Here is a 22,824-nt window from a genome sequence, read left to right as displayed (position 1 = left end):
TCATTTTTTTTATTAAAGTTCTGCTGCACATGTCCTACATCAATTTCATACTGTCATTCTTTAAGTTAAAAAGTATGAAGAATCAAATATAAGAGGTATAAGATTAAGAAAGAAGTGAGAGAGGAGGAAATTCATCATATGAAATAGAGAGAATGAAGATGAATGAGTGAAAACAGAAACATGTTGGAGTTTTATATTCATAAAGCAATAAGGAAAATTCTTAATTAGAACAATAAAAGATAACCTGTTGTAAACTCAATATATGAGGAAATTTTTTAGAACCACCTGTTAATAATTAAAAAAAGTATATGCAACTTGTCACCAAGATTCGTTATGGACACTGGTACATGTTACTCATGGGAACGGGTGACACACGGCAAAATTGTCACTCACAACATTGAAGCAGCAAGGCCTTGTAAGACCATAAAAGTACAGGAAACCAGCCGCAACAAATTACTCACCGGAACGCATAATCCAGAATGAGTACAACCAAAATAAGTTTTGTCCTCTCAAGAAGCTTCCATTAATTTATCAGCAATGACCTGGAGAAAAACATAAGCAACTTTAAAATCTAAGACTACTCAGATGATGCAAACAAATATGCTGTAGTTTTTAAATCTTCCTTTACTACAAAAAGACGAGGGAAATAAACAAATAAAAATAGAATTCAGTTATACTTTCTATAATCAGAGTAAATAGAGTCAACTATAAAAGTTAAGGCATTTCAAATAATGTGTCTGTTTCAGCTTGGTTTGTTATCTGAAACACTAAGAATTAACCCTGAGGGAAACAAAACCTTAAAAGTAGACGAGACAGGTAGACAAGACATTGGAAAAAAAAAATGTAGGTATGAGTTATGACTACACTAAAACAATAAAAATAAATAAAAAAATCAAATGAAAGTTATTGTTACAGTACCAAAATAAGTTAACCAGCATATGATTTTTAATCAAATGAAAATGTCCATAGTATTGGTCACTCACTATGAAAATTCACAATAACTTTATTTGTAACTGAAGATCGTTCACTATGAAAATTCCTAAAAGGTAATAGGCCTTTAGCAATCATTTCATGGAGAAGTTTCTCGGCCTTATCATTCTCATCCTTCTCAAGAAGAGAACGAATAATGATTTCAAAAGTTACAGCATTAGGGATGCAACCATTGTCTTCCATTTTTGACTTCATGGCCAAAGCTTCATCAAACATGCCCTCTTTACAAAGCCCACTGATCATGACAGTATATGTCCAGACATCTATACAATAGCCTTTAACCAAGAGATGTTGAAAAAGTGCTTGTCCTTTCTTAAGTCTTCCACCTTTACATAATCCATCAATAAGTGCAGTGTATGTGTACTTATTTGGTTGAATTCCCCGTTCCTTCATTTTCATGAATAGTGCAATTGCCTTGTCAAGGTTTTGATTTTTGCATAAACCATCTAATAAGGAATTGTAGGTGACTAGATTAGCTGGTTGACCTCTGTGGTGCATCTCTTTCGTAAGATCCAAAATAGTAGTAATTCTTCCTAATTTACACAAACCATCAATAAGAGAACTGTACGTCACTGTATCAGGAATCATATTTTTATGCAGCATTTCTCTTAGGAGATTCATGGCCTCATCCACCCTTTTACCCTTGCATAATCCATTAATAATTATATTGTAGCTGTAAACATCAGGATTTACTCCGGTTTGGACCATAACGAGGAATATCTGTTTTGCCTTCTGCACTTCACCAACTAAACAATACCCATCCATTAAAATACTATAAATAACAACATCAGGTTTTACCCCTTTTTTCGTCATCACAGCTAATAAATTTTTGCTTTCTTTCACCTTTCCTTCTTTACATAATGTATCAATCAATGTATTATAGGTATAAATATTCGGGTTGATGTTCTTCAATATCATTTCATTTAATAAACCAAATGCTTCCATTAACTGACCCGCAAGGCAAAAGCCACAAATTAGAGTAGTGTAAGTTATAACATCAGGAAAAATTCCCCTAGCATTCATTTCAGAATAAAGATCATAAGCCTCGTCTACAAGTTTATCTTTGCATAAGCCATCAATGATGGTGCTGTACATTACCACATCAGGCCTAGTTGATCTGTCTTCAATCGTTCTCAGCAACTTGATGGCGCATCTCGTTTCTCCTATTTTACATAGTCCATTGAGTAGGATCCCGTAACTAACCTGATCCATCTGAAATCCTTGTGCTACGACCTTGTCATGAAAGTGCAGTGATTTCTTGACCTCACCCTTGAGACAGAGACCTTTCATGAGTGTATTCAAGATTATGGTATTCGGCTGATAACCTAATTTTAGAATTTTGCCCAATACAGAAAAAGAAAAGGCCATTTGGCCCAAGTGGCAGAAACAATTGATGAGGATGCTCAAAGTAACAAGATCTGGCACAATTCCTTTAGCTTCCATTTGTTTAGAAAGGGAAATGACAGTGGGATAATGCTTCATCTTCACAAGGGATCCTAAAATCTTGCCAAATTCGATAATGGGTGGGATATGACGCAGAAGGAGCATGTCGTCGAACTGGGAAACAACATCATCAACAACATTGTCAATGGATGGAGGCTGAGAGTGAAAGCAAAGAGGGAAAGTGGGGTTTGGAAGGAAAGGAGGAAAGTTGGGAATGGAAAGAGAGAGAGAAGAGCTTAACCTTCTTGACAATGAGAATGAGAATGACATTGTTGTGTTGAATCGGTTTATGTGAGAGAGATCAAAGCTTATTCGAGGCATGAACTGATAGAGGGCAATGGGCTAACAATAAAATTGAGATATTCAACCTTGATTATGTTTATACCCTAAATTTGACGTGATAGCTTATCTTTAGGTAACAATTATTTTTTTCAGTTGAATGACATTGCTCTAGTGCAATTGAAATATCTTCTCGTGATCAAGTCTTCTTGTAACTACCACATCTTCAATCATTTCTCTTTTTTTTTTTCAAATTTTTATAAATACTTTTTATTTAAAATAAAAATACACAAGGATAAAATTGGATATTCACATTTTTTATCCACAATTTTAATCCCTTCATTTTAAAATTGAGACCTTTGGTTCTTCAATTTCAGAAAATTTATAATTTTGGTATAATTTTTAATTTTGTCTACTTTTTTTTGTCCAATAGAATCCTAAATCTACTATGTTCATTTAAGATATCATTAAAAAATGATTTAATTAATTATAAAGTAAAAAAATAAAAGAAACAAAACATAGACAAAATTAAATATTAAATCAAAATTATGGATTTTTTAAATTACGAAAACTAAAACTACACATCTTTTAAAATATAAGAACCAAATATTTATATTTTAAAATAAGGGACTAAAATTGTAGATTTTTTTTAACTAAGAGGATCAATTGTCTCAATTGTAAAATAAAGGAATCAATCTTAAAAATTAAGTAAAATAAAAGGATAAAAAATATATTTAAGCCTATAGTTATATAACAATATGTAAATAAAACATTTGATATTTTACATTAATTTTTATTATATCTATTATATATATTATCATTTATTTAATATTTTATCAAAAAATAAAAGTATAATTAAATTAAAAATAAAGATTATTTTTCAAATATTTTAAAATTAATCCCCAAGATCAATCACGTAACTTGAATAAATGTACACAACTAGTTGTAAATAAATATGTCGATAGAAGATTCGGTCTAATATATATGATTAATTTTATTTTTAATAAAACATTGTTCTTTTTTATTATTATATTTATCATTTTATGAAATTTTTAATTTGATAAATTTCTTGATTTTTAAATTGATAACTTATCATTATAGAGATAGGGTTGTGAAAATGAGATACAAATTTTTTTATAATGTTAAATTTAATTATTTGTTAGGTAACGGAAGTGGATGTGCAGAACAACCTAGTGCCAAGCAGTAAAAATCGTTAGGTAACGGAAGTATTTAAATATTAATAAATATCATTAATGTTAATATATATATATATATATATATATATATATATATATATATATATATATATATATATATATATGATGTGCATGCATATACGAATGTACATAATTTATATATATTTTTTAATTAATGAAATTTTTTAATTTTTAAATATCAAAGATCATTAGGCCTAATTTATTAATATTTATATATTTTTTAATTTCAGATTTAGTATCCAAGACAACATAAACAAAGAAATTAAGACCTGAAAGAGAAAGTCATAATCTTCAAACTTAAGCTGCTACGATAAAAAAAAAAAGAATTTCAGGATCTTTTCCTAACCCTTAAGAGAGTTTATTGATATCTAGGGTACTAAAAAGGTCCAAATCCAACTCAAAAAACAAAATATAAAAATAACAGAAGTGTTGCTAAGATTCGAACAATACATTAAAGGTGATGGTATCCGACTGATCACCTAATTTTAGAATTTTCTCCAATACAGAAAAAGAAAAGGTCATTTGGCCCGGTGACAGGAATGAAATAATTGACGAGGATGTTCAAAGTAACAATGCATTTGTTTAGAAAGAAAAGAATGGCAAGTGGGATAATGCTTCATCTTTAAAATGATCCTAACATCTTGTTAAATTAGATGGTGGGTGGGGTATGACGCACAAGGAGCATGTCATTGAATTGGGGAACACATCATCAACAACATTGTCATTGTCAATGGGGAGGCTAAGTGAAAGCAAGGAGGGGAAGTGAGGTTTGAAAGAAAAGAGCTGAACCTTCTTGACAATGAAAATGACATTGTTGTGTTGAATCGGTTTATGTGAGAGACATCAAAGCTTAGTTTGCTCAGATTTGAGGAATGAACTGATAGAGGGCAATGTGCTAACAATAAGATTGAGATACTCAGCTTTGACTATGTTTATACACTTTGTCCACTGTCATGGACGGCTTGAGAAAGCGAGGTAGGTCTTTCACCATAAGAAAGAATTATCAACCATTAGATATATTCATTAAAACATTAGATGGCTGAGATTTTTTTAACTTTTTTTCCATTTAATTTTCTCTTTCCAAGTTTATCTCTCTACTCCTAGGGGAAACGATGGAAAGGGAGCATGTTTTTTTTTTTTTAATCATCAAATGGGATAAAATTTTAATTAATATCCAAAAGGGATAAGACAACTTTTAAATTGATGAAATATTATTAACCTTTCTTTATTATTTCATAAATAAATAAATTAGAAATCAAAATAAAACACCTAAACATTACAATCCTAGATAAACAATACATCATGCATATATTAAAGCACAAAATAGAACAAATATTTAAAAAAATAAAAGAGAAAAGAAAAACTTAAAACCAAAACTAACATTCCTAATATCCTATTTGCTATTCCTATGTATACAAACAAATAATATCACATTACACACCTCACTTTACATGTAAGAGAAAAAAGTAAATTGTATAATGGTACAGAAAAACGAACGTTGGACATAAAATTTTGATTGCTGAAAAAAATGGACTTAATAAAAATAAAGGAAAATAGAAAGAGAGAGAGTTATGTATCTTATATTAATCAACAAATGTCACACATTTCTATCTTTATATGTATTACAAAAGAAAAATGATAAAATAAATGAAATGGTATAAATATTCTAAAGATAGCGTATCGAGTTTTACTGTACCATGATGTTCTTATTTTTTAGGCATGTAGTTTACGATCTTATCTTCTGATAATGGCTTCTTTTTTTTTTTTTCACATGATCTTATTGTTAGGCTTGCAATTTTATGACCTTATCTTTAGGTAACAACTTTTTTTTCAGTTGGATGGCATTGCTAAAGTGTAATTGAAATATCTTCTCGTGACCCGATCTTCTTGTAACTATCACATCTTCTATCATTCTTTTTTTTTTTTCAAAAATCTTTTAAATACTATTTATTTAAAATATAAAAATACATTAGGATAAAATTGGATATTCACATGTTTGATCCACAATTTTAATCCCTTCATGTTAAAATTGAGATCTTTGATTCTCCAATTTTAGGAAATTTTTAATTTTGGTAAAAATTTTAATTTTGTCTATGTTTTTTTTTTCTAGTAAAATCCTAAACCTAATGTATTTATTTAAGATATCATCAAAAAATAATTTAATTAATTATAAAATAAAAAATAGAAGAAATAAAACATAAACAAAATTAAATATTAAAACAAAATTGTGGATTTTCTAAATTAGGAGAACTAAAACTACATATTTTCTAACATATGAGAACAAAATGTTTATATTTTAAAATAAGAGACTAAAATTATAGATTTTTTAAAATAAGATGATCAATTGTCTCAATTGTAAAATAAAGGGACCAATATTACAAACTAAGTAAAATAGAGAAACAAAAATTATATTTAAGCCTATAATTATATAATGGTATGTAAATAAAATATGATATTTTATATTAATTTGTATTATATCTATTATATATTATCATTTATTTAATATTTTATCAAAAAATAAAAGTATAATTAAATCAAAAAATCAATCCAATCCAAATTACATCATATTAGATCAAATTGGATTGTATTAGATTAAAATTTTAAACAAAATCAATTAGATGATTAATTTAAAAAGTCAAAATAAATGGATGAAATAATTTTTCTTTTCAAGATCGATCTAATTGAATCTGCCACTATTCTATTGTAAGGCCCAGATTTTTTCCAATTAGGAAAATCAAATACTATTTTTATATCAAATAATTCCGTTCACGGGAATGGTAGCTGAGAGAGATGTGAAACATATTATATATATTACATGAAAAAAATGTGAGAATCATAGAGGAGGACATGTAGGGCTACCCACCTACAATAATTTGTCCAATGAAGCCAGCTAATTGATTAGGCAGACTATCCGTAGGAAAAAGAAGTGACTACACGCCACTTTCAGTTTCTTGAATTTGAAAACTCTTTTTTAGAAGCTCTTCAAATTAAGAAGTACTAGTAATTTCTTCCAGTGAAACCAGCTAATTGATTAGACAGACTATCCGTAGGAAAAAGCAGTTGATATAATTGTCAAACCTACCCTCATTAATTATGTGAGCTACAATAATTTGTTTCTTCCTTCCCAGAACTAAATAAACCTCCTTCGACTCTGCAGGGCACATTTCTCCATATCAGACCACACCTCTCTTTTCTGTAAGCCTCTTATTGGTTCCCTAACGAATGTTGTTAATTACATTGTTGTTCTGACTATTTATTCAGCTTCGGTTGTAGCCACGGATTCATGACAGAGATTATCAACTCATGCTTAGTTCGAAGACTATTTTAACTGTTTTAGTTTTGAGTTCAGAATAAAGCACGCAGCAGAGGTATCTATCTCCTCAGCTTAAAGCTTTTCAATTCATCACTTTGAATATTATTTTTGTTTTTTTAGTGAGCTATAACACAATCAGACTTGAAAAATAGTATCTTATAGAAAAGTCAATTACAAATTTTCTTGTGAAATATAACCACTAAATCACATGAAAAAAATATGTAATAATCGAGAATTAAAAAGTTGAGTTTTAGGATTTAAGGTTTTATCTCCTTTTAGAAATACCAGAGCCATACAATTGGTGTGCAGTCTTCTCCAATCTTCTATCTTTATTACATTTGTATTTTGTTTTTCTAATTCTTTTTTTAACTATTTAATTAGTTAGTTTTATTTTGTTTTTCATTTTTTTAATTAGTTACATGACATATCACAAATAACTTTAAAATTGCTGACTGATATGATCGACCACATGATCACATTTAACTGCACAAGCAAATTGAGTTAGGAAAAGAATTAAAATCTGATATTTCTAAAATTTTAGAAATTAAATGCAAAGAATAAAATTCAAAGGACTACATATAAATTTGGTGTATTTTCAGAATAAAAAAACATATTTAATCCCTCTATATAATAATGAGGTAGGAACGGGGAAAAATTTTCAAATATTAATGTGAATACAATTTTCTCCTATAGTTCATTATATTTCGACCGTCTTAATTTGTCCTTACTCTTGAAAACTTATTACGCTGAAATTTTTACCTATATCTAAATGCATGGACAACATGGCTACTTCACTTCAGAAATCTCGAAGTGCAACCAAGAAATTGCTTGAAGATTTCACAAAGAAACGAAGACTAGAATCGCCAAAAGAACAAGTCCAAAGTCCAATGAAATTAAAATTTATTATTGTATTGTGTGCCTCAATTAGCACGTTTGTATGTATGGGAGAATGGGAGCCAACTTGGAGCACAAGAGCTGCAGAAGAAGCTGAGGCTGTGGCAGCAATACCATGTTCAGGACATGGAAGAGCCTACTTAGATGGTCTTATTCTTAAAGATATGAATAAGTCTCGTTGTGAATGCAATTCATGCTATGCTGGATCTGACTGCTCCCAGTTTTTATCTGATTGTCCTGCCAACGCTGATGGGTAATCCTAGCTTTCTCATAAATTCAATAATCTATTAACTGCTAATTCAACCATGGTCTTAACATTGCAATAGTTTTGGACATGTTGATTTTATTTTTTTTTACCTTCCAGGGAAGTTGATATAATATTGTTTAATGGAAGTCATAGGGATTAGGTAAATATCTTGCATCATTAGAAAGTCAAAGATATTAAAAGAGCTGAATATTTTGAGTATCATTGGATGATAAATGACCTGCACCTATTTTATATATTAAATGATTCATCTAAACGTTTAACATTAGAGATCATTAATTAATTAACATAATATTAATGCTACCTATCCAGTACTACTTAAATTAGTTAAGTAAAATTAAATATTAACATTGTAATGTATAAATTTATCCCGCAAAATTTAAAATCACATAAAAAAAATTAAACAAGAGTAACAAAATATAATCTTTGTCAACAAACCATTTAGATCACCTCGATTTAATATTATTTTCGGTCACCAATATTAAATAATCTTACCCTTTAAATAAGTGATCAAAAGTTTAATTCATATGTATATATGTAAAAATATATATGTTAAGAGAAGTTAATGTCCCAAAGGAATCTCCGTATTTAGATAGGATAATTTTTAGTTCTCAGTTGAGATAGATATAGGTGCACAAATATATATATATATATATATATATATATATATATATATATATATATATATATATATATATATATATATTGTTTTTTTAACTGATAAAATTGATTGAATATGTTTATTGCAGTGGTGATCCATATTTTATGGAGCCATTTTGGATGCAACATGCAGCAAGTAGTGCCATTCTAGTATCAGGATGGCATAGAATGAGTTATTCTTATAGCGATGGATCAGTCATCTCACAACTATTGGTTGAGTACATAAAAAAAGTTCATGGCATCGTTGGGAATGCAATCACCGAAGGAAAGTACATCGTATTTGGAAGTGGCTCAACTCAACTTCTCAATGCTGCTGTTTATGCCTTGTCTCCCGACCCATCAATGTCTCCAGCAAAAGTGGTAGCCACAGCACCATATTACCCGGTGAGTTCCATTAATTAATACTTAGCCACGGTCCCATATTATTTCTTTTTCCTTCTTTTTCTCTTCGCCAATAGGTAAGTTTCAATAAAATACTTATTTAAACAAAACTTATATGTAGTTCTTTAAGTGTAGTTTTGCTGTTGTTTTAAAATTAAAATGATAGTTTTGTTTATCTCGATCATTTATGTTAACCTCTTAATACAAGCATTTATCTTATAAATCACAGAATAGCAACGCTTAAGAAACTATAACTAGGTTTTTCTAATACTTTTGGTTATGTATACATTTATTTATATGTTTATGAAATTAGATAGATAGATAGATGACATAAATTATGCTAAACTCTTTGACACAGCTCTATAGAGAACAAACGCAATTTTTTAATTCTAGGGATTTTAGTTATGAAGGAGACACATCCTTGTGGAAAAACAACACAAATAGCAGCTTCAGATTTATTGAGTTTGTGACTTCACCAAACAATCCAGATGGAAAGTTGAACAAGGGAATTCTCAAAGGCTCTGATGTGAAAACCATTTATGATCGAGCCTATTATTGGCCACATTTCACTGCTATTCCTTCACCAGCTGATGACGATCTCATGCTGTTTTCAATTTCCAAACTCACAGGCCATGCTGGGAGTAGATTTGGGTGAGATAAATCACTATGAAACTTTCATCGTGCTAATTACATAATTAATTTAATGTGATTAAGATTAATGAATTATAACTCCGTTGAAGACTTTTTTTTTGCCTCTTAATATAAAGTTTGTATTTTTTATGATTATTCGTTTTGGAATATATAGATTGGCATAAAATAACAGTTATAACTTTAAAGATTACCTGAGAATTTGAGAACTCATACAAGTTGTTAGAGAGCCTGAATCACTTATATTGGAGCTGAGGTGCCCTATGTATGGTCAAGAATTTGTTGGCTTTCGATCGATCTTATCTTCATAAATATATGAAATTTAAGGATAAAAAATGTTCTATATTTAATTTGAATTCGGCCAGTGCATGTAAAACTTTCAGATCAAAATTAAAGTCAACATTTACTTAGAATCATGAATTACTTTTCTTTTCAGATAAATATTGTTGATAATATAAAGTGAGTGTAACACTTTCAGATCAAAATTAAACTCTATTTTTATCAACTAATAAGTAACACATAAGTGTTATATATTGTGATTTTCTAACAGATGGGCAATAATAAAGGATGAGGCAGTATACCAAAAGATGATGATATATTTGAGATTGAGCGCCATGGGAGTTTCCCGTGACGTTCAGCTGAGAGTTTTAAAGCTTTTGGACGTGGCTACTGAGGGAGATGGAAAAGAAATATTTCAATTTACATATTCAACAATGAGAGATCGTTGGATAAGGTTGAAACAAATCATATATAAATCAAAACGATTTTCTCTACAGAAATTGTCTCCCCAGTACTGTACCTTTTTCAAGAGGGTCAGAGATCCTTCACCAGGTAAATGTCAATTTCTGATCACATTTTTAGGTTTTATCGTTTTTTTAATTATGTGTATAAATACTACATTTGTTCCTAACCATTTTAACTTTGATTGTGCCTTACGCCATTTATTTCATCAATTTTATGAAGAATTGATTAATTGCCGTCTAACTTCACCAGCCCAATAAAAAGTTGAGTAAATATATGCAGTTTTCTCCCTTGTTTAGATAACAATTTGGTTTCACAGCGTACGCTTGGTTGAAGTGTGAGAGACAACAAGACATGAATTGCTATGAAACCCTAAAAGCTGCTGGCATCATTGGCCGTAAAGGAAGTAACTTTAGTGCAGATGAACGTTACGTGCGTCTCAGTCTTATTAAGAGCCAAGATGATTTTGAGATACTAACAAATAAGCTCAGAAGTCTTGTTGCAAAGGAATGGGAATCCAACCCAGCTTCCATTTAATTGTGAGGAGTTTGCATATTGAAACCTAAATAAAGGTCACAATCACAGTCAGATTATCAAAATATCTGCACATGCGTTGGGAACATGCTTGTTGAATAAAGTCTGATGGCCTACATTGAGAAAAAATAGTTGTGTCATGCTAAATATGACCCATCAACGTAACTTGAATAAATGTACACCACTAATTATGAATAAATGTGTCGGTGTAAGATTTGATCTATTATATATGATCAATTTTAATTTTAATAAAATATTATTCTTTTTCATTATTATATTTATTATTTTATGAAAATATTAATTTGATAAATTTTTTGATTTTTAAGTTGATAACTTGTTATCATTATAGAGATAGAGATTGTGATAATGAAATATAAATGTTTTATAATGTTAATTTTAATTATTTGTTATCATAAAATTATTTTGAATAAGATGTCAATAATCTTAATAGACTAATATTTTGTAATGATCTTTAGTATTTAAATATTAATAAATATCATTTATTAAAAAAATATATAAATGATATACATGCAGATATAATTGTTAAACCTACCCTCATTAATTAAAGTTTAAGTCCTTTTCTTATAATTCAAACAATTAAGTTCAACTCTCAATTCATTCCTAAGCATCTAAAATTATGGTAAAATGGTGATCAAACATCTCATATAGATAAGATTAATAAGAAAAGAATCATTTGAAAAATTCAAATAAATATAAAACAGTGCAATTAGGTCAAATAACTAAGCTAGCCCAGCCCAATCCTAGAAAACAGGATTCTACTAACATAGGCATGGTAGTACCCAAAATAACATAAACAAAGGAATCAAAACCAAAAAGAATTGTATGAAAAAGTCACAATTCTCAAACCTAAGTCGCTATGAAAAAAAGAGTTTCAGGAACTTTTCCTAACCCTTTAAGAGAGTTTATTTATATCTAAGGGATAAAAAAGGTTCAAATCCAACTCCAAACAAAATATAAAAAATAACCGAAACAAGGAGTGATGCACGCCACACGAGTATAGCAGGTGCCACACCCCTCTATGGCCCTCTCTACCAAGGTTTTTCTCCCCTTCATGTGTGCCAACACCCCCACACTCCTTGTGGCCTCTGCCTTATATTTTCTTCAATTCCTTCGTTGTGTTTGAAGAGTTTATTGAAATGTGTGTATTCTCACACATATGATGCTTTATTTGTATTCTAATAATGTTCTAGTTTAGGATCCAATGAATGAATGGAATCCATAATTTCCAGGCCAAAAGGTAACTTGTTCCATGATGAAATCTTGGGGGAAATCCTTCACAGACTTCCAGCAAAAACCCTTTTGAAATGCACAACTGTATGCAAGTCATGGAAGTCCCTCATCACACACCCTTCCTTCATCTCCACCATATCCACTCCCCCTCCCTTCTCCTCCTTCGCTATTTTCTCCGCCACGACGACCCGTTTCTCACCTACCCATCTATCCTCCGCCTTCCCTCCATCCCCAGTCACCAATTCTCCGAGGTTGCTATTTGCGATGGCCTCTTTGCATTGCTACCCTGGAGTGTGCAAATATCTAATAATCATCTGCAACCCTTCTGTTTAAGTGATGAAAAAGTACGGTGTAGTGGAGTCTTGGAACAAGGTATTTGCCTTTAATCCAAGCGAATTTTGGTTGGAAGCACTGCCTTTCGGGACGATGATCAATGATGCAACAGCTCCACTGTCAGCATTGTGTGTGAGGAACAACGGAGAGGTGTTGCTGGCCATGAATGAGGCGGGAAAGGGACATCTGTTTTCGTTGGTCACTGGACATGGAGAGGATAAGATTTACGGATCTTAAATATGGAGTGGACACAATCTTTATTCAGCTTATTATTCTGAGAGCTTAGTTTTACTGAACAAACACCAAGTGCTGTGCTATCTTACTGAAGAGGTAATGCCATCATGTGTATATGTATTTTTTACATTTTGATTTAGCTTATTGGTTTTTGAATGGACTACACATCATTAATTCCAAGTACAAGGAGTGTACACCAAGTCTTAATTTGTCTACATTTCTTGTTTGTGAATTCCAAAGTTTTTGTTTCTGCTAATAGATTCTGCTTGCTTGAAATTATTAGAGATTGTGTTGTGCCAAAAGTTCTTTCTGTATTTTGGGTTGTCACGTTAGTTCAACTCATCATGCTGTGCAGTGTAAGCCCTTTTTTATGACGGTAGTTTTAGCTCCCAACGGAATTGGAACATCCAGGTGTTTATAAAGTGCAATGTGCAAAAACTAAAAAACAAGGTGAAATTTTTCTTCCGCAAATTTCACATCCAAATTTACAAAGCATTACCTGAATTCGGCACACAATTGCACCATTCTTCACAGAGAGCTTTCTTTTTCTTAGGCTTCGCTGTCTTCAGATAAATAATCCCATTCACAGGAATGGTAGTTGAGACAGATGTCAAACATATCATAGAGGAGGACATGTGGGGCTACCCACCTACAATAATTTGTCCAATGAAATCAGCTAATTGATTAGACAGACTATCCGTAGGAAAAAAAGTGACTACACACCACTTTCAGTTTCTTGAATTTGAAAACTCTTTTTTAGAAGCTCTTCAAATTAAGAAGTACTAGTAATTTCTTCCTTCCCAGGACTATATAAACCTGCTTCGACTGTGCAGGGCACATTTCTCGATATCAGACCACACCTCTGTTTTCTGTTAGCCTCTTATTGGTTCCCTAACGAATGTTGTTAATTACATTGTTGTTCTGACTATTTATTCAGCTTCGGTTGTAGCCACGGACGCATCTCTTGGGCTTGTTGACCAATTAGGGGTAAAAATTTTATCAATTTTTGATATATTTAAAGAAATTACTCAAAACAGGATAAGGAATTGTAGGTGACTACATCAGCTGGTTGACCTTTGTGGTGCATCTCCTTCATAAGATCCAAAGCAGAAGTAATTCTCCCTGATTTACACAAACCATCAACGTCACTGTGTTAGGAACCATATTTTTATGCAGCATTCCTCTTAGGAGATTCATGGCCTCATCGACCATTTTACACTTACATAATCCATTAATCATTGTACTGTAGCTGTAAACATCAGGATTTACTCCCCTCTGGATCAGAGTGTGGAATATCTGTTTTGCATTATGCACTTCACCAATTAAACAATACCCATCCATTAAAGTATTATAAGAAACAACATCAGGTTTTACCCCTTCTTTCGTCATCACAGCTAATAGTTTTTTTGTTTCTTTCACTTTTCCTTCTTTACATAATGCATCAATCAATGTATTATAGGTATAAACATCTGGATTGATGTTCTTCAGTATCATTTCATTTAATAAAATGAATGCTCCCATCAACTGACCCGCAAGGCAAAAGCCACATATTAGAGTATTGTAAGTGATAACATTAGGAAAAATTCCTCTAGCATTCATTTCAGAATAAAAATCACAAGCCTCGTCTACAAGTTTATCTTTGCATAAGCCATCAATGATGATGTTGTACATTACCACATCAGGCCTAGTTGATCTGTCTTCAATCATTCTCAGCAACTTGATGGCACATCTCGTCTCTCCTATCTTACATAGTCCATCGAGCAGGGTCCCATAACTAACCTGGTTCATCTGAAATCCTTGTGCTACGACCTTGTCATGAAAGTGCAGTGATTTCTTGACCTCACCCTTGAGACATAGACCTCTCAGGAGTGTATTCAAGGTTATGGTATCCGGCTGATAACCTAATTTTAGAATTTTGCCCAATACAGAAAAAGAAAAGGCCATTTGGCCCAAGTGGCAGAAACAATTGATGAGGATGCTCAAAGTAACAAGATTTGGCTTAATTCCTTTGACTTCCATTTGTCTAGAAAGGGGGAATTGACAGTAGGATAATGCTTCATCTTTACAAGGGATCCTAAAATCCTGTTAAATTCGATGATGGGTGGGATATGACGCACAAGGAGCATGCGATTGAACTGGGAAACAGCATCATCAACAACATTTTCAGTGGATGGAGTCTGGGAGTGAAAGGAAAGAGTGGAAGTGGGGTTTGGAAGAAAAGGAGGAAAGTTGGGAATGGAAAGAGAGGGAGAAGAGCTTAACCTTCTTAACAATGAGAATGAGAATGACATTGTTGTGTTGAATGGATTGTGTTTGTTTGGTTGGTTTATGTGAAACAGAGATCAAAGCTCAGTTTGCTCCGATTTGAGGCATGAACTAGTAGAGGACAATGCGCTAACAATAAAATTGAGATATTCAGCTGTGATTATGTTTATACCCTAAATTTGACTTGATAGCTTATCTTTAGGTAACCACTTTTTTTTTTCTTTTTTTTTTTTTCAGTTGAATGGCATTGCTATAGTGCAACTGTTCTCGTGAAACAAGTCTTCTTGTAGTTACCATATCTTCTATTATTTCTCTCTTTTTTTTTTCAAAATTTTTTTAATACTTTTTATTTAAAATATAAAAATACACTAGAATAAAATTGGGTATTCACATGTTTAATCCATAATTTTAATCCCTTCATTTTAAAATTAAGACCTTTGGCTCTTCAATTTAAAAAATATGCAATTTTAGTAAAAATTTTAATTTTGTCTATTTTTTTTGTCCAATAGAATCCTAACCCTATTATATTCATTTAAGATATCATCAAAAAATGATTTAACTAATTATAAATTAAAAAATAAAAAAATAAAGTGTAGGCAAAATTAAATATTAAACACAAATTGTAGATTTTCTAAATTATGAGAACTAAAATTAAAAAATTTCTAAAACATGAGAATCAAATATTTATATTTTAAAATAAGGGACTAAATTTATATATTTTTTTTAAATAAGAGATCAATTATCTCAATTGTAAAATAAAGGAACCAATATTACAAATTAAATAAAATAGAGGGAAAAAAATATATTTAAGCCTATAATTAATTATATAATGGTATGTAAATAAAATATTTGATATTTTACATTAATTTGTATTATATCTCTTATATATATTATCATTTATTTAATATTTTATCAAAAAATAAAAGTATAATTAAATCAAAAAATCAATCGAATCAAAATTACATCATCTTAGATCAAATTGAATCCTATTAGATTAAAATTTTAAACAAAATCAATTGAATGATTAATTTAAAAAGTCAAAATAAATGGATGAAATAATTTTTCTTTTCAAGATCGATCTAATTGAATCTGCCACCATTCTATTGTAAGGCCCAGATTTTTTCCAATAAGGAAAATCAAATAGTATTTTTCAGGAATGGTAATTGAGAGAGATGTCAAACATTTTATATTTATATATATATATATATATTACATGAAAAAAATGTGAGAATGATAGAGGAGGACATGTGAGGCTACCCACCTACACTAATTTGTCCAATGAAACCAGCTAATTGATTAGACTATCCGTAGGAAAAAAGTGACTACACCACTTTCAGTTTCTTGAATATGAAAACTCTTTTTTAGAAGCCCTTCAAATTAAGAACTACTAGTAAGCCTCTTATTGGTTCCCTAACGAATGTTGTTCTGACTATTTATTCAGCTTCGGTTGTAGCCACGGACGCATCTCTTGGGCTTTTTGACCAATTAGGGGTAAAAAATTTACCAATTTTTTAATCCGACATATATTTTAAAAAATTATTTAATAGGGCGTAACAGAAGTTATGAATTCTAACTTATCTATTACGATTTGTTATTTTTTTTATTTTTTAAACTAAAGTTATAAAAATATTTATGATTTCAGTATAAATTATTTTTACAACTTTAAAGTGATACTATTATTTTTTGTTTTTTAACATGAAAGTCTTATTTTGTTTTACACTTTAAAGTCATAAAACTATTTTATTTTTTTGAAAGATATACGACTTCAAAGTGAAAATTCTGGTTTTTAAACTTTTTTTTACTATTTGTAGACGTGTTTTTATTTTGTTAACCTATTTCTTTTTATTTTTGTAAATGTTTTTTTTCTTTTAAGTTTAATATTGTTTACGGTTTTATTTTTATTTTAAATAAAAGGTTAAAAAATATATATCTAAATATATAATAAATAATATTAAGTTGATTTTATTAATATATTTTTTGTGATTTTATTTTATATGTTATTATTTTATTTTAATGTTTCATTATTTAAAACATATTATATATTTTTTTAATATAATTTATTTTGAATATTTTTTTATTTAAAGTTTAAATAATCTATCAATAAAAGTAAAAAACCTTTAAAGTCATAAAACAAAATACGATTTTCATTTTAAAAAATAAAAAAAATACGACTTTAAAATCGTAAAAAAAATAAGATTTACATTGAATGACTTTAGTTAAAAAATTTAAAAAAAAATAACAAGTCATAACGGGTGATACAACTTTTGAATTAGAAGTCGTAACACCTATTAAGACTTATCTCGTTTTGGATAATCTTTTAAAATATACCTCCGATTGGAAAATTAAATTTTTTTTTTATCCTTGATTAGTAAAAAAGCTCATCTCTTGCGGTGAAGGACATTACAGAGATTACTCATGCTTAGTTCGAAGACTATTTTAACTGTTTTAGAAGAAAGCACACAGCAGAGGTATCTATCTCCTCAGCTTAAAGCTTTTCAATTAATCAATTTGAATATTATATATGTTTTTTTAGTGAGCTATAACATAATCACACTTAAAAAAATAGTATAGGAAAGTCAATTACAAATTTTATGTGAAATATAACCACTAAATCACATGAAAAAAAGATGTAATAATCTTGTTGAACATATGATTGTTAATTAAACTTAATATCCAAACTTTTTTTTTTATCTTATAGAAAACCAAACAAACACCTACTCTAACCATCTAACAATCCACATCCATGGATCATCATTGTCAAATACGATTTTCGGCAATGACATTATGCCTCTCATTTCTTTCTCCTTTCTTCCTTTTTCTTTCACCGCCACACCGTTTTTCAATCTTTGGCATCTCCGCTAGGGAGTTAAACGATTGAATCAATCACCTACCCCAAAAAACATCAAAATCACAACAACAACAATCTTGAATCTAGCAAGAACTATCACTCCAAATTAACCTTCCTTTCCATCACCACCTCCCAAATTATTGGTGTGGGAGAACACGTTCGCAAGAACATGGCGACAAGGTTCCTTCTCGTTTTAAGCGTGACAATGGTGAACCTTCATCAACATGTAGTGTGTTGGGTTTGTGATTCTAGATCTGGACTTGTTTTTGTTTTCCTTTTCCAAAATTTGAAAATATGCACAATGTTGAGGTTTTTTAATTTCAGTTTTGCAGAGTGAGAATAAAGAATTGTGTGAATGAGTGAGAGCGGAAGAGAACAGAATTCTCTAGATTTACATTCATATAAGTATTTGTAAGCTAGTCAAGGAGAACAGTTGTGATCGAAATCTCCTTTTCTGCCATTGAAGTTATTGTGAAGATGATCTTGGATTTGCTTATGTTGAAGGAGTGAATCTATGAGGGGAGTGCATTTGAGAGAAAGAAGGATGAAAGAATTCTAAGGAAAAGAAAGAAAAATAAGTTTAATTTAATCTCTATACTTTCATGATTCTTATCTTTTCTGTCTTTATAATTTTAAAGTAATTTGAAATTATCTTTTAGTCCCTATAATTTGAAAGTGGTCTAAATATACTTTATATTTTAATTCTGTTTGAGTCCTTACCATCAAAATATGAATAATATTATCAATTACAATTAACTAAAAATATATTAACAACTAATTCGTAACTAATTTATCGTAAGATAATTTATAATAAAAAATAATTGATAATTTATAACTAATTTGTAGTTAATTATTTTAATTTTTTTAGTAAGGATTAAAAGGTAATTAAAATATAAATTATAAGGACTAAAAATATCACTTTCAAATTACAAAAACTAAAAGAGAATTAAAATAAAAACAATAAGAACTAGAAAGAACACTTTTAAATGACAGGGACTTAACAAGAATTAAAATATAAATTATAGAGACTAAAAATACCAATTACCTATAAAGACTAAAAAAGTAAAAATTATGAAATTATAGATATAATTTAAAAAAAAATAAAAATTTATCCAAGGTGACAAATGGATCCATTAGAATTCCTTCATGTAAAAAAAGTCCAACCATATCACATAAAATTGACCCATTGGGTGGGTTAATATAAATATTTGATGGTAAATAAATTTATGGTATTTTTTAAGTAATATTTTATTTTGCAATAATTAAGAACCAAATACCAATGTTTTATAATTTAAGGACTAAAGTGTAGTATTTATTGATTCCTAACCATCATCCTTTACCCTTCTTTATATTATTGCTTTTAATTCCTTGTTATGCCCGATCTTCACCAACGAGCCCACGAAACATAAATCCCCCGCAACGAACAAAAACATATATAACTCCACCCCTCAACGACAACAATCCCTTCTTCTTCCCTCAGATCCACAACCCGCGTCCTCACCTAAGCCGCCGGCACCGGAAGATGGAGGACGACGAGAAGACACCCTTGGTGGGAGAAATCGAGGAGGTGGACGCGAGTCCCGTGGAGGAGGAGGGCACGAGCGAGCGGGAGAAGCGCGTGCGGACCAAGGTCCCGGAGGCAGAGATCCACCTGTATCGGCAGGGGAAGGGCCCCGTGGCGGTGTTCAAGTCGGCACTGGGCGGCTGGGAGCAGGATCAGCTCGAGATCAGGGAGGACATCCTCGAGAAGTACGGCATGAAATCGGTCTTCGCGTTCAATCCGACCGCCGGGGGGCGCGGCGTTCCTGTCCGGTTCAATCCCAGAAATGGGAGGTCGATTTTGACGTACAGGGATGGGGCTGTTGTTTACCTTGATGGAGAACCTAAGGTTTGTGTTTTGTTTCTTTTTTTAGGTTTTGAGTTACTTGATATTAGTTTAATTGGGGAGATATAAGGTGAGTTGATGGTTAAAGGAGAAGGAACGATGGGAAAGGTGAGTTGAGGAAGGAACAAGTATTCAGTTAATTCTTCTAATTGAAAATAAAAAGGGAAAATTTTGGGCTTTTCCCAGATCCTTTTATTTTTCAGATTTTGGGAGGATCAGAATGCAAGGCTGTTTAGAGTTGTACTTTGTAAACTAGGATGATGTAAGATTGGCTTGAAATTGTTTGCATTTCTAATTAGCACCTCTCATCCTAACACCTGCTATGGGATATAGTTCCATTCTCTATCTGGGACAGTGTCTACTACAAGCTATGCTGGAGTATCCAAAGGTTGAGAATCCATGAAGGGGAATGTGCATACGAAAGACACACCAACAATAGGTTGCTGTCCAAGAAGAATGCAGTTTAGAGAGCTGAAATCATACGTATCCTCTGAAGTTTGTTTGGTCTTTGTAGGGGGTGTTTGATTTCTGGATGGTGTAACAGACCCTATCTACCTCATGATTTGAATTGACTGGGATTGGGAATCGTCTATTTATTATAACTATTATGCACTCATGACTGGCCAACATGTATCTAAGACCGGAGTTATATGTTCAAGCTGCTTTTTGGTATGGTCGGCTAGGCTAGCAAGCATGATACAAACTGGTTTAGGGAGAAGAAATAAAGGAACTTTAATTGAAGAAATGAAAGAAAGAATCCTCCAGAAATCGAGGAACCTGGACTCTCCCAATACAAACCGACCAACCCATTGCCCCTCCCTATAACAACCACTTCTATTTAATTATATTGTGTCCTCCTATGCTAACTGACAAAACTCCCTTTAATTATTCTACAATTCATAGGGTTTTAAGTTTTAACTCCCTGTTGTGACCCTCTTCTTTCTAACATAGATCTTCTCAATAGCAGATTTCTTATTAATACTCGTAAGTCCTATCAAAGCACTAGGCACTGATTCATGATTTAGGGGCATGAGCAGAGCATCTGGTGTTGCTGGAGTTTTGGTTGGGCTGGGCTGGGGAGGAGTTGGACTGAGAGAATGGGGATTATGCTGTATTGTCCAGGGATTGAGTTACTACTTTGGTTGAGCTTAAGCCTATTGCTCCCACTTTTAAAGGCTTTTTTTCCCCATTGAATATGCTAAAATATTTCTGGATATCATAAATTTCTAAGCTACTATAAAATTGAATCTTCATTGAGGTTCATAATGCTTTACAGTGAGAATTTTGTAGTGTTATGATAAAAATAGGTTGTTCATTCTCTCTAAATCATATTTGTCATGTCTTTTAATTAGCTGAATTTATTGAAAGCCTTTTGGTTCAGTGCAACAAGGCTTGTGGGTTGCAGGCCATTGAGCATCATTTAATGCCTAGAATTATTTTTTTGATCAAAATATAAAATCTTGACAGACATCTCACTGATAAAGTAGTTTACATAATTTATATTATGCTTTTTCTTTTACAAGTGATGTATATACAATTATACATTTCTACACTATTTTTAAAGTTGAAATACTCACAATATGATCTCCATTATCGTGTTAAATATCTATGACTATGATATGAAGGTGCAGTTCATGTAATCCTAATACAAACATATATGGAGTGCACGTAATATTGTCATTCGCTGAAAGACTGAAACTTTTCTTTTGCAGGATTCACTTGTTAAACCAGTGACGAGGATCTTGGTTGGGGTTGCTTTAATAACCTTTATGATAACACTAGTTTCAAGGGATACTCCGAACTGGTTGAAGAAATTAAATTTCTCTGGTGTGAACTTCCCTCCATGGATCTTGGCTTGTGTAGTTATTGTCTTCACCCGCATGAGGAAGAGAACTAGAGATTTTCTGAAGAAGCGGGGTTGGTGAATGAACTTGTGTGTGATGCCTCTGTGGTAGGGTTTTATGCATTTCTCTATACACTTTCAAGATTTGTTTAAACTGACATAATTTTGTTGATTACTTATATCATCACAAATGTTATAGGTTAATAATAAGGGATGCCACATTTGATGATACATATAGATGTTTTTGTTCAGCGAGTATAGGCTATCTATCTACATAGATGATAGATCTTTTTCCTTTTATTGTTGCTCAAATATGTGATCATTGATTGGAGTGGAAAGAAATAGTTTCATATCATGCATTGGGAATCTTCTGAGCTAGCTAGTATTATATCGTTTTTTAATATTCATGGAAGAGTACAAGTGCTATTAGGTAACAATTTATAATTGTCGAGAAGTATCGATGTTTATATAGTTATACTTGCCGAATGAAAATTAATGACGTGTGAATAAATGGCAATCGTGATCCTTGAAAAAAAATCAAGACGGAACAATTGAAATATTGCTGCATAAGAACTGAAAATATGGCTCACCTTCAAGAGCCTTGAACAGAAGTTAATAATTGCAAGTGACTAGATGTTTGATGAGTTGCAATAGGAAGGTAATTTTTTATAACAAAAAGTGAAAATTGATAAGATGATAAGATAAATATTATCAGAAGTAAGCTAATCATTGATACGATCAGGGTACTAAATTGACAAGTCATTGGTTGAATGGCCGAGTCATAAGTTAAACACAATGAT

At 31.1% G+C, this 22,824-nt stretch overlaps 2 protein-coding genes and 1 pseudogene across 4 annotated transcripts; 2 read left to right on the top strand and 1 right to left on the bottom strand.

The window, feature by feature from the left end:
• Positions 1–975: 975 nt before the first annotated feature.
• Positions 976–15,622, bottom strand: LOC114389970 (annotated as a pseudogene).
• Positions 6,904–11,632, top strand: LOC114389286 (tryptophan aminotransferase-related protein 4-like). Of its 3 annotated transcripts, none has more exons than XM_028349925.1 (7): positions 6,904–7,124; positions 7,203–7,297; positions 8,043–8,389; positions 9,151–9,445; positions 9,801–10,093; positions 10,641–10,921; positions 11,151–11,632. In XM_028349925.1, the coding sequence occupies exons 3-7, from the start codon at positions 8,130–8,132 to the stop codon at positions 11,366–11,368; spliced, it is 1,347 nt and encodes a 448-aa protein (XP_028205726.1). In that variant the 5' UTR covers positions 6,904–7,124; positions 7,203–7,297; positions 8,043–8,129; the 3' UTR covers positions 11,369–11,632. The 3 variants fall into 3 exon arrangements, with proteins under 3 accessions (XP_028205726.1, XP_028205725.1, XP_028205724.1); XM_028349924.1 differs by having other exon boundaries at positions 7,191–7,297; XM_028349923.1 differs by having other exon boundaries at positions 6,904–7,297.
• Positions 15,623–19,644: 4,022 nt separating the features above from the next.
• LOC114391125 lies at positions 19,645–22,383 on the top strand. The gene is made up of 2 exons (XM_028352121.1): positions 19,645–20,184; positions 21,894–22,383. Exons 1-2 carry the CDS (start codon positions 19,819–19,821, stop codon positions 22,104–22,106), a joined length of 579 nt encoding a protein of 192 aa, XP_028207922.1. The 5' UTR covers positions 19,645–19,818; the 3' UTR covers positions 22,107–22,383.
• Positions 22,384–22,824: the final 441 nt, after the last annotated feature.

This window comes from Glycine soja, chromosome 16, assembly GCF_004193775.1.
Source record: "Glycine soja cultivar W05 chromosome 16, ASM419377v2, whole genome shotgun sequence".
Lineage (NCBI taxonomy): Eukaryota > Viridiplantae > Streptophyta > Magnoliopsida > Fabales > Fabaceae > Glycine > Glycine soja.
The sequence above is the reverse complement of the archived record's forward strand: the minus strand, read 5'-3'. Positions and strand labels throughout refer to the sequence as shown.

Excerpts from the sequence above, each read along its gene's own strand:
- LOC114389286 (XM_028349925.1), top strand. The coding sequence starts at position 8,130 with ATGAAATTAAAATTTATTATTGTATTGTGTGCCTCAATTAGCACGTTT. Across the intron at positions 8,390-9,150 it reads TGTCCTGCCAACGCTGATGG|TGGTGATCCATATTTTATGG; the intron begins GTAATCCTAGCT and ends TGTTTATTGCAG. Across the intron at positions 10,922-11,150 it reads GGTCAGAGATCCTTCACCAG|CGTACGCTTGGTTGAAGTGT; the intron begins GTAAATGTCAAT and ends TTGGTTTCACAG.
- LOC114391125 (XM_028352121.1), top strand. The coding sequence starts at position 19,819 with ATGGAGGACGACGAGAAGACACCCTTGGTGGGAGAAATCGAGGAGGTG. Across the intron at positions 20,185-21,893 it reads ACCTTGATGGAGAACCTAAG|GATTCACTTGTTAAACCAGT; the intron begins GTTTGTGTTTTG and ends TTTCTTTTGCAG.